This window comes from Neolamprologus multifasciatus, chromosome 17, assembly GCF_963576455.1.
Source record: "Neolamprologus multifasciatus chromosome 17, fNeoMul1.2, whole genome shotgun sequence".
Classification (NCBI taxonomy): Eukaryota; Metazoa; Chordata; class Actinopteri; order Cichliformes; family Cichlidae; genus Neolamprologus; species Neolamprologus multifasciatus.
Window position 1 is genome coordinate 37,207,335 of NC_140455.1, and position 13,878 is coordinate 37,221,212.

Consider the following 13,878-nt stretch of genomic DNA (forward strand, 5'->3'; position numbering starts at 1 on the left):
AGCTGTGTTTGTGAGGACAGACTGTCTTCATAGACATCTGTAAGGTAACAATATTCTCACTGTTACAGCTGGAAATGGGAGGATAAGCATCCTGATAGATGTGTAGCTGTTACTGTAAAGAATTGACTTTGTTTGTTTCCTTTGTTGTCCATACACAAATGCCAAGTTAGGTCAAGGATTTTTAAAAGAACAAGATAAATAAAGATAAAAAATAAGGATAAAAAATAATGGAAGATAAATAAATAAGTACAAAATAAGTCAGGGAAGACAAGTGTGGAGATGTTGATGTAGATGGATGTACAAGGAGCTTAGTGTGCAAAGTGTCTGACATGCAAATTGCAGTTGAGGTAGGTCAGCTGTTCAGGAGTCTGACAGCAGGGGGGAAGAAGGAGCTGTTGAGCCGGGACGTTCTGGGTTTCAAACCTTCGTCTGGAGGGCAGAAGTGTGAACAGTCCGTGTTGGGGGTGTGTGGGGTCTTTGAAGATGGAGGCGACGCTCTGCAGAGAAGGCAGCGGAGTCTCTGACCTTCATATTTATAGAAAAAAATGTGTGTTTATTGTGTAAAATGTTGATGTGCTGTAAACCTTCTTCTATGTGTGGATGTATGTTTTCTTGCACAGTATGTGCACATGCACGCTCCCTGTCAGTCTGCGCTTCTATAGGTTTCCACCTGACTATAACAGGAACGCAGCAGCTCTGCAGCAGAGCTCACGTTCATAATAGTTCAGTTTTTGTGACGTGATGTAAAACAGTTAATTTAGCACATTTTAGTTAGGTGAGATTAACCTTTATGTGCAGTCAGCTGATGGGCAGACTGACTGCATGTGTGTGTTTTCTCAGGTGAAACAGTGGAGCGTGAAGCCATCTCAGAGGCCGTTCAAGATGCCAAAGAGCTTGTGGACGCTTTTTCGAGCAGATCAAAGCGCGTTCCACGAGCCGTCGCTGTACTGGACGACATTTTGAACAAGCTGCGACCTCAGGTCAGCTCGAGCGCATTTGAAGACTTAATGGGTTTTTGTGTATGTTGTATCGTGGTTGTTGTGTCTGTTTGTGTCACGTATATTGTAAGGTAAATAAGTCTGATAACGAGCTAAACATTACCCATTTTCTTATTAAACTTAGCAATTTGAGTTTTTTTGTTTGTTTTGAAACATATTTTTCGTATTGTTTCTCAGCCAAACCTTCCTACGGGGGGAGAATCTCCCGCCAGCGACGTTGTCATGAATGACGATGACGACAACGGAGACTCTCACCAGGAAGTGTGGGCTGTCTTTGAGAGGATCTGGTCTCACGTTTGTCAACTAAGGTGGGCGTGTTTGTTATTGGAGTGTTGGGATTATACTGCAGGTGCCATATTAGGATTACTTACTAGCACATATGCTTGGATTTATTTAAATAACTATGTCACCATCAGTTCAGAAGTTAACCCTTTAAAACCGGTCAGAGGGCACGCTCTGTTTTGCGTAACTATTTTTAAATCCCGGTAGCTCTGCAACCACGTGAGCTAGCACAATAATTTTTTTTGCATATGAAACCGGAGGAGTTGTACTTACATCTTATGCCATCAGCTTGTCCTCGGTCACAGTTTCCTTCCACATATAGTTTTGCAAAAACTGCATAAAAAGCACTTGCAGCAACAAAAACATAATATTCCAGAAACACGCTTTGCCGATCCGATCAGCTGTTCATAACACTTCCTACATTGGATTAGACGTCAGCGCGAACTACCGCATGTCCGCCATGACCTGCCCGAAACCGGAAGTGACGTCATTTTCACGGAAATGTAGTTTTTTTTACCGTCCGGGCCTCATGAGCCTATACTGGTGTTTTTATAAGTTATGTTTGACTTTATGACTTTCTGTGTGGTTTCTGGGATGCTTAGGACTCATATTGCACTGCTGGAAATAGTTTATTTTGATGCATATGCTGCTTTTTTGCAAATTTGCATTATAATATTTATTTTCGTTTTTCCTGCAGTGTATAAAAATTGGTGTATTTCAAAAATAAAACTATGAAGACACTCAAAATAAATTTCCTGTGGTGGGAAACTATTTTGTGCAACTTTTTTGTATTTACAGTTTTGAGGGATAAGCCTCTTAAATTTCTCTAACTAGAAATATATGTTAAAAAAACAAAAACGATTTTCAATTTTTTTATAGTTTATTGCACTTTTTTACAATTTAAGTAATTACTATGCACTTAATGCAGACATATTATTAAAATTTGGACTATAATGGTTGTATTGATGTATAGCAACTTGAAATGCTCCCAAAAATGGCTCCACAGCAGGTAAAAATATAATATAAGCTCTGGCAGACTTGGTTCTATGGTAGGTCTTAAAGGGTTAACGTATTCTGCTGCAGCACCGTACTGTGATGATAGTATAAGAGCCAAGTGGTTCCAATTGTGGAGGAATTACAAAATAGTGACGTGAAATCATTTGCCAGGACAAAAACACGCTTTGGAGTTTATTTTGAAGCGTGTCTTGTTTTTCTTTCCGTTCCGCTGACCCCCTGAAATCTTTTGCTTTCTGTTTTGTTTTAGCTTGGAGGTGTTCAAAGCTCTGGGCTTTGACCCTCACACCAGGCAGTGCCTTCAGCCAGAGGGAGCTGCTCCACCACCACAGGACGCCTTGGCCTGCTTGCACAAACTGTCCTCCATGGTCTCGCAGCTGCTCCAAGCTTTCAGCAGGTATGTCATGTCAGTTAAAAAAATACCGCTGGAGGCCTCTTCCTGTTGCTTCTTTAGATTTTAGGAGTGTGTGCGTCACAGTCGCCGTTTCACAAATCTCATAGGTACATCTGGATCCGTGTCCTTCGGTAACCTCCGCAGAGGAGCGTGATCTTGCTTAACCTGTCGCGCTTTCCTTATGCTTTCACAGGCGTGTCTCACCTTCGCCTCAACAAGTAGCTTTTCGAAGAAGTCCTTTAAACGGCCACCCCTCTCCTTCCTGCGCGCATGTGTTTTATGCTGTCATGGCTCTCGGGCTTCATTCGGCACCGTAGCGCAGGCTGTAATCTCCGTGACCTTGTAGCTTCGCCTTATCACCTTTCCCATGACGCAGCAGTCTGTGCTTCAGTGTAGCGGGAAGTTTCTGGTAGGAACTCTAAGAAAAATGTCTAGAATGCACTTCTTGTGCCTGCATTGTCAGCGTGTGGTACGTTCACATGTAAGAAGCGTGTTGTTATCACACTGGGAAAGACCCGAGTCAGTCTTTGGTTCGTTCTCACGTTTACATAACACGAATCATCACAGTCGTCTGCAGTGATGCGGCTGCAGTCACGTGCTTTTCATTTGTTTTCCATCCACTCGGTTTCACTCGGAAAATTCAACAACAGCGCTTTTTCACGGGAGACATTTCACGTTGTGCAGTAGGAAGAGCTTGTGGACATAACAAAGTTAAGAATCGCCGATTTCCATTTGACCGCTTCCGTTTCCCAGAGTTGTGAATCGTAGCTCGGCGTCGACCTCGTTAATCCCACCTCGCTTCTGTGCGCGGGACACAAAAAGTGACAATTATTTGTTATCTATTTCCCGGACGGCATTCAGTGTGACATTTGGGTGTCTTTGAGGGACGGTAACAATAAACCGCTGCCATCCAAAGGACGAAGCGTCTCCTGATGTTCAGCCTGGTGTCAGATACACTCTGAGTAGGGATGGGTATTGATAAGATTTTCACAATTCCGATTCCACTTTCGATTCTTTATCGATTCTTTTTAAAAAAGGAGAACACTAAGGTCGATTAGCTTAGAACTTTGTTTTATATCTTCTCTTCGAACAAGATAGAAATTTAGGAGTAACATGGCCTTACAAACCCAACAGTGAGATCTTAAGAGATCCACAGCCTACGGCTCTTCAATGGGGTGTCACAGGAAAAAAAATTGTAAATGTAAAATAATAAAATAAATATTCTTCTGTAGCAATAACAAAGTATAACATAAATTATTCTGTAGCAATTACACAAGAATATCCAGTAATGTCCCTGCCTACAATTAAACACATTCACTTACCGAAAATCATCTGCTGTGGCAAACGGCTGCAAACCTTTGACCACAAACTGAGTCACTGCTCGGTGACATTCGTCTATCTTGGCCTGAAAGGAGACGCTACGGTAGACTGCAGCGAGAACTGCCAGCATCTGAGCCAGACTCTGTCTCATCATGGTCACCTGAACGCACAGTAATGGCAGGTTTGTAATAAGGCAGATCGCGCTAACATAATCTGCACTGTTAGTTGATTATTTACCTGCTGCATTAACGGGAGAGGACGTGCAAACGTTACCGCTGCTGCTGGGCTGAGATTCACGAGTCCGGAATTAAAAACACGACATTCATTTAAGGTCATCGTGTTTTGTGAGCAAATGCTTTTGCATATTCGTAGTGTTTCCACCATTAAATGAAATATCTACTTTGCAAGTATTGCAAGTTGTCCTGTTGTCATCCGTTCTCGTAAAGTGTAACCAAACTTTTGAGCGTTTGAGCCGCTTAGGCGCCGTGTTTCCTGCCAGGTAAATGACGCTCCGCAACGTGGTGATGTCATTCGGGGCGACTGGAATCGATGAGGGAATCGTTTGCAAAAATGACAAACAATTCCAAGGAATTGAAACAGTGGGAACCGGTTCTCAACAAGAACCGGTTTTCGATACCCATCCCTAACTCTGAGTTACAAAAACAGTGTAGAAAAGCTTTTGCTCTGGTAGTGACGCGGCGTTTGTGGTGACATAAAACAATCTGCTGTTGTTTTAAAGTATGTGAAATTTCTCACAGTGAGATATCCTGAACCCTCCGAGCTCGTCTGTTTTTATTGTTTTTGAACGGTGGGACTTCGTTACCAGATATTACATCACATCTAACATATGATCTGGTGAAGCTGCAGATAATATTGTCTGTACAAAAGCCTCCTGACACGTTGCGCCACAGCGGCGTCCTTTTCGAACACTCTGATAATCCTGCTTTCTCTCGAGTTTGCAGCTGCTGCGTCCGTGCGTGCCCGTGGGCGTGTGTGAGGCTAATAAGAGCCACTTTAAATAGATAGTAAAGTAAACACACAGTGAATTCATCAGATGGGATACTGTCTGTAAACATCTAAGAAGGACATACCAGAATATGCATAATGGCCGAATAACACGAGTGCTTTCAGTCAAGCGAAAAGCTGGAAACAAAAATGGGAACTTGTGTCACACTGAGTGATATTGCTGTGAATGCATTTCCACATTAGTGTGAAGCATGTCGAGTCAGGTCACGATTAACACTTGATGTCTGCCAGCATGACAAATATTATAAATGTGAATCACTGCAGGATTTGCATTCTGGTGGATTATTATTAGCAGGAATCTGTGTTTGTGTGTAAATCTGCGCCGGTCCGTACGCACGCATGTGTGTATTGGGCTGCACGAACATGGTTGCCTAGGAGACAGCCGGGCTCATTTTCATGTGTTCGAGCAGAGCTATGAGTCATTCCATGCACGCTATCGCGCGTCTTCCTCTTTTTCATTTTTCTCATTCTGCAGACACTAGATATGGATAATTTAGGACGCTGTCATTCCTGCTGCCGTTCCTTCTTCTTCTTTCTTTTCTTGTGTCTCGCTCTGCATTATCCCCGTGCATCAGAGTAATGCACTTAATGACAGTGCAGGTTTGCATTTTTTGCAGATGCACGGTTGTGGATGAATGCGCGGATAAAACATGGAACTGCAAACTCATTTTGTCTGGCACAATTTTAATCTGAGCGGGTTAGTGCAGTCGCAGAAGAACATTACACACCGGTGAAAACCATCTACCAAATATTTGGTGACGAGCGTTGTGTCCGGGCCTTTGGGTTGCGCACACAGTGTGTCTGGGGGGGTCTTTGTGATGGTTCATGAACCCGAGCGTTTGTTTTTCCTTTTGATATTTAGCCTTTATTCAGATATTACATTGTTGAAATCATGTAACACGCTGTACAGGTCCAAGGACTCACTGCTGTGTGTGCTTTATAGGCTGCCATCGTGAAATAGGGGTATGTGCTCTGGTTTCCTTTCACAGCCATGTGAACACATGGACGGTTAACTCGTGACACTAAATCGTCTGCATGTGTTGATGTGACAGTGCTGCTGCCTCTGTGTTAGAGGACAGACTCCAGGGCCCCAACCCTGAGCTGGCTAATCAAAGCTGAAATGTATCGATCCCAGTGGGACTTTCTTGTAACGGAGATCAGTTCTAACATTGTGTTTTTCTGTTTTCAGTGTCTTGTTATCAGCTCCCGGCTTAGAAGAAGTCCAGACACTGCTCAGCATCATCAACTCCAACAATGTCAGTGGCGTATGACAAATATTGGTACAAAATTAGATGCACTGGACTTTGCCATGCTAAGCTCTTCTTAATGTGCTGTTTGCTTTTAGCTCAGATGAACTGCTTTCTGTTTCAGATAGTAACTGAGACTTCCAGGTTAACCGCCAAAGGCCTGCTCGACTGTTTTTCACAACCGGACTACAGGTAGGAAATATTCATCTACATAACATAACTGTATTTTTATTGTTGTTGGAAACTGCTTTGGAGCTTGGTAAAAGCGTGATGTGCGTGATACTCAGAGCGTGCCATTAGCTTTAACTTCCTTCTTACCAGGTATTATATTCAAGCATGTTCTCGAAATTCTTGCGCTCTTTGTTGCAGCGTGTCCAGGCGAGTAGCTGTTACAATGTCTGTGTCATGCCAACATTTCCAAACAGTCGTGCAACTCATTGTTAATATATTTCCTGTTAGCCATACCTTAGCAACCACTAAGCTGCTAGCTTATAGGTGCAGTTAGCGTGTCCTTGTCAGTTGCAGAGCCATAACTACACGCGTCTCACAGGGTGAAGCCTAAACAGGAGATCAGTGATTAGTAACCCGGCGGCTTCATTTGAATCTTGGAGATGTAGCAGTGCTCCTGTACAGTCTCGTAAAGTAAAAGAAGGGTCACAAGTGAATTGAGTTTTGTGTCACCTCATTAAGCTGCCTTTGGATTCAAGAGCTTATTTTAACCTGAGCTCTGTCTCACTGTTATCTGTTGAGATGTAAATTTGAAGTAGGTCGGACTTTCAAGGAGCCTGATGAAGCGCTGAGCAAAGGACTGCGCACAGAGCAACCTCTGCCCTCGTTTTATATCGCGTAACGTGACACATGAGCTTTACATTTACGCTTTCTCTGAGATTATCTCATCAATCTTAAATACCCGTCATAAACTGTTATAAAGGGAACATATTATAGGATATAAATGTCATCATTACGTCACAGATTCTGGACCGTTTTTGTCTGCTTGTAACCTTCAACGTGGTTGAGAGTGTTTAAGCTGCGAGGCCTGTATGCGTCATATACACACGTGCATTATTTTATCACCATGTCAGATGGTTTTATTCAACTTCTGCTTGTATTTTTAAAGTTTTAATAAACAGACTTTAATCTTACATGAAAACTCAGCCACAGAAACAAGCAGAATCACTACACCCGTCAGTCCATTGTGATGTCAGCTGCCATGGAAACAGCCACAGTTTTATGTATTCAACCGTCAGTTATTTGTCTAACACTGCTGTCTGACTCTCAAAAGGTTTCTCAGATTGTGACATCACTCCAGCCGTCACTGTTATTAGGATTGATTTTGTTTGTCTTCAGTCTATTGAACATTCATGGATGACTTCATAGATCAGGGGAGGGCCGGTGTCCTGCAGGATCTCACCCTGGGTCAGCACACCTGAATGAGATGATTAGTTCATTACCAGGCCTCTAGAGAACTGCAAGACATGGGGGGGGGGGGGGGGGGGGGGGGGGGGTCATTTAGCATTTAAATCAGCTGTGTTGGATCAGGGACACATCTAAAACCTGCAGGACACCGGCACAGAGTCCTGGAGTTCCCCACCCCTCATATAGATAATAATAATAATAACTTTATTTATAAAGCGCTTTCAAACAGTGCTGTACAACTATTTGAAACTAAAGAGATAAATAAAATAAAAGCGATACATGGCAATACAAGTAAAAAACAGTAAAAATTTAAAAACTGAAAGCCATAGAATTAAGACGTAAGATAGGGTGAACAAATGTGTCTTCAACTTATTTTTAAAAACCTTCACAGAGCAGCCTGCCTAATATCTTGAGGGAGGTTGTGCCATAGAAACGGGCATGAAAAGAAAAAGCTCTCCAATAGTCTTTTTTCTGGCTCTAGGAACCTTTAGAAGGCCAGAGTCCTGAGATCGGAGAGCGAGAGAGGAAGAACATTATATATAATATATACATTAGGGGACTGGATGGCTTGGGGATAGAAGCTCCTCTTGAGTCTCTCTGTCTTTGCCCGGATGATGCTGAACCTTCTGCCGGATTGCAGGAGTTGGAACAGTTTGTTGCCAGGATGGGACGGGTCCTTCAGTATCTGCGCTCCTGAAGCGGGGAGAGCGATCCTGCAGCAGCGTCCTGCTGTACGGATCACTCTCTGAAGAGCTTTTTGGTCCTTCACACAGCTGTTCCCAAACCAGGATGTGATGTTCTGTGTGAGGATGCTCTCCACAGCGCCGGTATAGAAAATCCTGAGGATCTCTGGAGAGACTCTGAACTTCCTCAGTTGTCGTAGGTGATACAGGCGCTGCGTAGCCTTTTTGGTCTGGACCTGAATGTGGGCAGCCCACGTCAGGTCTGAGGAGATGTGGACACCAAGATACTTGAAGGATTCGTCTGATTCTGGCTATGTTCCTCAATCTTTGTTATCTCTTTTACATGAGACTCAAAGGAGAGCACCATGTCGAACCACACGCCCAAGTTTTTTACCTTGTCCCTGCAATTTATGACACACTCATCAGTTTTCAAGATGAGATTTTGGGACAAGTGCTGAAATTTTTGTGGCCGAGATGACTCGAGTTTTTTTGTTTGTTTTTTTTTGTTTGGGTTTTTTTTTTGTTTTTTTTGTTTTTTTTGTTTTTTTTGTTTTTTGTTTGTTTGTTTTTTTGTTTGGGTTTTTTTGTTTGTTTGGGGTTTTGTTTGTTTTTTTGTTTTTTGTTTGTTTTTTTGTTTTTTGTTTGTTTTTTTGTTTGGGTTTTTTTGTTTGGTTTTTTGTTTGGGTTTTTTTGTTTGGGTTTTTTTGTTTGTTTTTTTTTTGTTTGGGTTTTTTTTTGTTTGGGTTTTTGTTTTTTGTTTTTTGTTTGTTTTTTGTTTGGGTTTTTTTGTTTGTTTTTTTTGTTTGTTTTTTGTTTGGGTTTTTTTTTGTTTGGTTTTTAGTTTGTTTTTTTTGTTTGGGGGTTTTTTTTTGGTTTTTTTTTGTTTGTTTTTTTTTGTTTTTGTTTTTTGTTTGTTTTTTTGTTTGGGTTTTTTTTGTTTGGTTTTTTGTTTGTTTTTTTTTTTGTTTGGGTTTTTTTTTTGTTTTTTTTTGTTTGTTTTTTTGTTTTTTGTTTGGTTTTTTTTGTTTGTTTTTTTGTTTGGGTTTTTTTGTTTGGTTTTTTTTGTTTGTTTTTTTGTTTGGGTTTTTTTGTTTGGGTTTTTTTTGTTTGGGTTTTTTTTGTTTTTTTTTGTTTTTTGTTTGTTTTTTTGTTTGGGTTTTTTTGTTTGGGTTTTTTTTTGTTTGGTTTTTAGTTTGTTTGTTTGGTTTTTTGTTTTGGTTTTTTGTTTGTTTGTTTGGTTTTTTTTCCTGTCCCATTTGGTTCTTTATCCGTCAGAATTGTTGTCTGAAGGTCAACAAGGAGACCCAATGGATTTACTTTACCAAGTGGATCATCACGGCCTTGCCGTATTGGTCCATTTGATCGACCTTTGTTGTTATTATTTATTTTATTTTATTTTCAGTTGTTACAGACGGGACAGACATGACTAGGAGATAGGAAAGGGAGAAAGAAAGATGAAGGAACAGAAAAATAGAGGGGAAGTGGGACAGTGAGAAAGGGCACTTAAAAAAAGAAAAAACCTCCTGGATCACCTGTTGAGAGAAAAATGACTCGTTTTGTGCTTGATCTTGCTTATTGTGTCATCAGAGCTGAGAGCATTATCACATGACTTTCCTGTATTTCAGTGACTTTCTTGCCTGGAATAATCACGTGAAGTCAGATGTTTTATTTAGTGTTTAAAGGCAGCATGTGCCGTGTCACTTCCCAGAAGAGCTCTGCAGGCACTCGGCAGTCGCATCGTTCTGGCTTTTGTCGCCACAGATCACCGCTGACAGGCTCTTTGTTTTGATCCTAAATGTTTTATTTGTTACATTCGCCGTGAACCAATCTAGGACTTCACTTAGCGAGCGCGTTGCCGGCAGTGTTAAATATTTGATTTCTTTGCTGAGCGCAGTGCTATTATGTCACGAGTTATATAAGGCCTCGGGAGGCGCTGGTTTCAGCTGATAAGATTTTACTGTGTCAGGTTAAATCAAACGTGTTCTGTGTCGCTTATCGTTCTCGATAACATGCTTTTTATAATGCTATAAAACAAATTTAAAAATAATCAGCGATAGGTCTGTTACTCTGCACATAGAAGCACCTGGAATAAGGCTACTGCTCTGTTATTTGATATAGGAACGCCATTGTGTGTTTAGTAAGAAAGGATATTGTGCAAATCGAGCAGAAAGCTTGTGGGCAGTCACATGTGCTTCTGAAAGACATCTAGATTTTGAACAAAGAGGCATTTTTTTTGCAGATTTTGGGCTGCTGGTACCGTGGGAGGATGCAATAAGGAAGCATTTGAGTGCTAGTTGACTGATGCAGCTGTCTCAGGGCCTTAACACAAACCAGTGACACTCTGATCAGCCCTGGCAAGGCCTCCTTGGATGAGGGTGTCTGGTGATAATGGCCGAAACACCCGATAAATCCAAGGTCCACTACTGACGATGTGTCCCACATTTTAATATGATAATCTAGATCAGATCTCTAATCCCTAAAGCTAACCAAGGAAGGTAAAAATGGCAGATTATTTTGGGTAAAAGACCGAAACACCCTGAATGAATGTGATGTCCTGCGACTCAGCTCAGTTTGCCTTCTGTTAAAATCCACTCAGCTCCAAGAAATATTCAAATCCACACAGACCTGTTTCTGCTTTTGTTTGAAAACATCTGTTTTGTTTTCATGGAGTCATCGGTCCGATGATGACACCACACCTGGGTTATTTTTCACTCGCAGACGTGCCGTCAGGTTGATGCCCGATGGCTTTAGTGCAGAGCAGCGTGGCTGTTGGTTACCGCAGCTGATAATCGAATGACTCTGTTATCACCGAGTGCTTGTTCACGCATTAGCCACGTCCATGTTTAACTTTCATATCATTTCTGGCATAACACGCTGACTCACTCGACAGATTTAGCGGCGACTCCTTCCGGCGTCATCTCATGTCATGAAATTTACACATTAGTTTTCTGTAACTCGGTCACATGGAGCATCCAGAGGGAAACGCCGCTCTGGCGTTTCGTAAGCCTGTGGGGAACAGCACATCGTTCAGCACAAGAAAGCCTCGGGCGTTACGTTAGTTAATTTTCTGTTCATTATACTCGAGTGCTGCTTTGTGTCTGATAAGGCAGATCGGTCTCCTTCAGTAATAGAAGCTTTTATTTTGCCCTCTCATGCCTAATGTTAGTGAAATATGAATCTTTGTTTTCATGTGTTGCGTTAATTTGAACACACCGCCTTCGCTTGCTCTTTATGTTCATCGGACACTTTAAAAAATCTTCTTATTGATCAGTAATTAGAATTCTTTGTCCGCATCACAGTGACAAAGAAAGGTTTCTCTGTGCTTATTGGCAGGACCGGTGAGGGAAAAGGGAAACATGAATATAAATTAGGGCTGCCACGATTAGTCGACTAGTCACGATTACGTCGACTATCAAAATCGTCGATGACTAATTTAATAGTCGACGCGTCGTTTGAAGCTTTGTAAGATCACAAAAGACGCAGGAATAAGTAGTAGGATTTAAGAGTGTAATAACGGACTGAAACAGAAGATGGCAGCACTGCATGTACAAGGATGCCAGCTGCCGTTAAACCCCGAAGAAGAAGAAGCTGTGTCCCAGAATTCATAGCGCAGCCCAGCTCAGTTTACAACAATGGCGGCAGCTAGTTAGTTTTTATATTACTCTTATTATTCTTTCTGGGTCTCAAAATAAACGTTGAACATATTTTCAGGCGAGAATGTAGCTGTGTAAACCTCAAATATCTGCTCAGTTTATCAAGACACCACATACTTTCAAAAGCGCTCCGACGTTTTCGGAGACGTTGTTTAGCCACTAGCTCGATAGCTAGCCGGGGGCTAGGCTAACTAGAGCCGTGAGAACACCGGACTCCCGGCAAATTGTTTTCAAACCGACCGCCTCTTTCGCTACTCAGGTTAAACATGATATATAAGTCACTTAGATAACTTAAACATGTTATTGTTTGGCTTTTTTTAGTATTTTATTTGTTCCTGAGTAAATCGGTTTGGCTGAGATTAAAGTTATAGTTTTACACAGCTGAATAAACGTCAAGCAGACAGCTGATTATCAGAAGTGTGAGATGCTCGAGAATATACTCCGGTGTCCTGTTATATTTTAGATAGCAAAGAGTTTATTAAACTTCACTGAAACAATCTGCAAATTTCATTAAAATTTAATAAACTATCATTTTGTCTTTATTTTTAGTTAGCACATACCTTACACACTTAAAGCTGTAAGCTAATGATAGTTATATAAGAGCAGATGCTGCTGGTGCAGTAAGCTGTATGTTTTACATCCAATGGATGCTTGAAATGATTAGTCAAATAATCGGTGACTAGTCGACTATCAAAATAATCGTTTGTGGCAGCCCTAATATAAATGCAGCCATTTTCGTCTTTATTGTTACTGTTGTGATGCTTTTTGCTCAGATGCAAGATTCTAAATGTTCTTGGCGCCATCAGAGGGGAGGGAATACAATCCTGCTCCAGCTAATCACATGATGCTCTGCTTCAGAACATCTCACCATGCAGCACATCATCACGTGGTCCTATTTTCAGTTGAGTGCAAATCATTAGTGTCTCCCGGGGACATGCATTAACTACCTGTCAAACACATGTAGGCTGTTATGTAACACAGAGCAGCAGCACAGCAGCCCTTCCCTGTGTACACACTGTCGATGTGCGTCACTGACACTTGGACACTCTTTTACGTGACAAACGTGTCGCAGTAGTTTGTCAGTGTAAACACTTTGAGGGAAGCCTGTCTGTCCATGGCGCACTCTGGAATGCAAAACCAGCCCAGTTGCCACCAAGCAGCACATCCTGGGAGCAGCCTGTACCCATTTCCACAGGCTCCAAAAACACACAGCTGCACCCTGGGGTGAGGAACGGGAAGTGGATGGATAGCAGTCAGCAGATTCCTCTCCTTCTCTCCTTCCTGCAGTTGCACAATCATCCAGTGAAAACAAAGAAAAAAGGCCAACGAGCAACAAGCTCCCTCAGCGTCTCCGCTGCTAAGCAGCTGCTGCCAAGATTTCAGCAGCAAGTTTGCATGTCTGTGCATGCCGAACCCTCGTTATGTGCGTTTGCAACTGCCTGGATGTACTGTACTGTACAGCTTCTGGAAGCTGCCGTGTACACAGAAGCAGCATTGTCGGTTGTGAGTGGCGAGCGCGATCAGCACATCCAAAGTTCAGTTATCAAACTGTTAGTGTAGAGAAGTCTGGATTCATCCACACGGTGCCATGTTCATCAATTCAAGACGACGTGTTGATTATTTCAGGAAAGACTTTCTAACTTCAACTTTGACAAAATTACAAATAGGAAAAAGAGCCTTAAGCAAACGTTCGGGCAGCTCATGTGGCGAGTGCACGGCACCACTCTGTTAGGTAACTGTCACAGCTTTTAAAGGTTTTGAGTGCCTTCTGGTTATGTGGGGTTTTTTGGGGGGTGGAGGGCTGCAGTGCAAAGACTGAAACTAACCCACTGAATGAGCAAAGTG

At 42.0% G+C, this 13,878-nt stretch overlaps 1 protein-coding gene and 1 long non-coding RNA gene across 5 annotated transcripts in view; both read left to right on the forward strand.

Annotated features, from left to right (window-relative positions):
• The window catches only part of swt1 (SWT1 RNA endoribonuclease homolog), a 32,064-nt gene that overhangs the window by 11,052 nt on the left and 7,134 nt on the right, over positions 1 to 13,878 (forward strand). For all 4 annotated transcript variants that reach the window (XM_085138553.1, XM_085138549.1, XM_085138552.1 and 1 more), the window contains exons 12-16: positions 841 to 980; positions 1,176 to 1,306; positions 2,545 to 2,691; positions 6,224 to 6,290; positions 6,406 to 6,473. In XM_085138553.1, coding sequence (XP_084994679.1) covers positions 841 to 980; positions 1,176 to 1,306; positions 2,545 to 2,691; positions 6,224 to 6,290; positions 6,406 to 6,473 — 553 coding nt within the window. The remainder of the gene's footprint in view (positions 1 to 840; positions 981 to 1,175; positions 1,307 to 2,544; positions 2,692 to 6,223; positions 6,291 to 6,405; positions 6,474 to 13,878) is intronic.
• Positions 2,698 to 3,644, forward strand: LOC146499824 (uncharacterized). The gene is made up of 2 exons (XR_014870325.1): positions 2,698 to 2,960; positions 3,011 to 3,644. It is a non-coding gene; the product is annotated as an uncharacterized LOC146499824 (long non-coding RNA).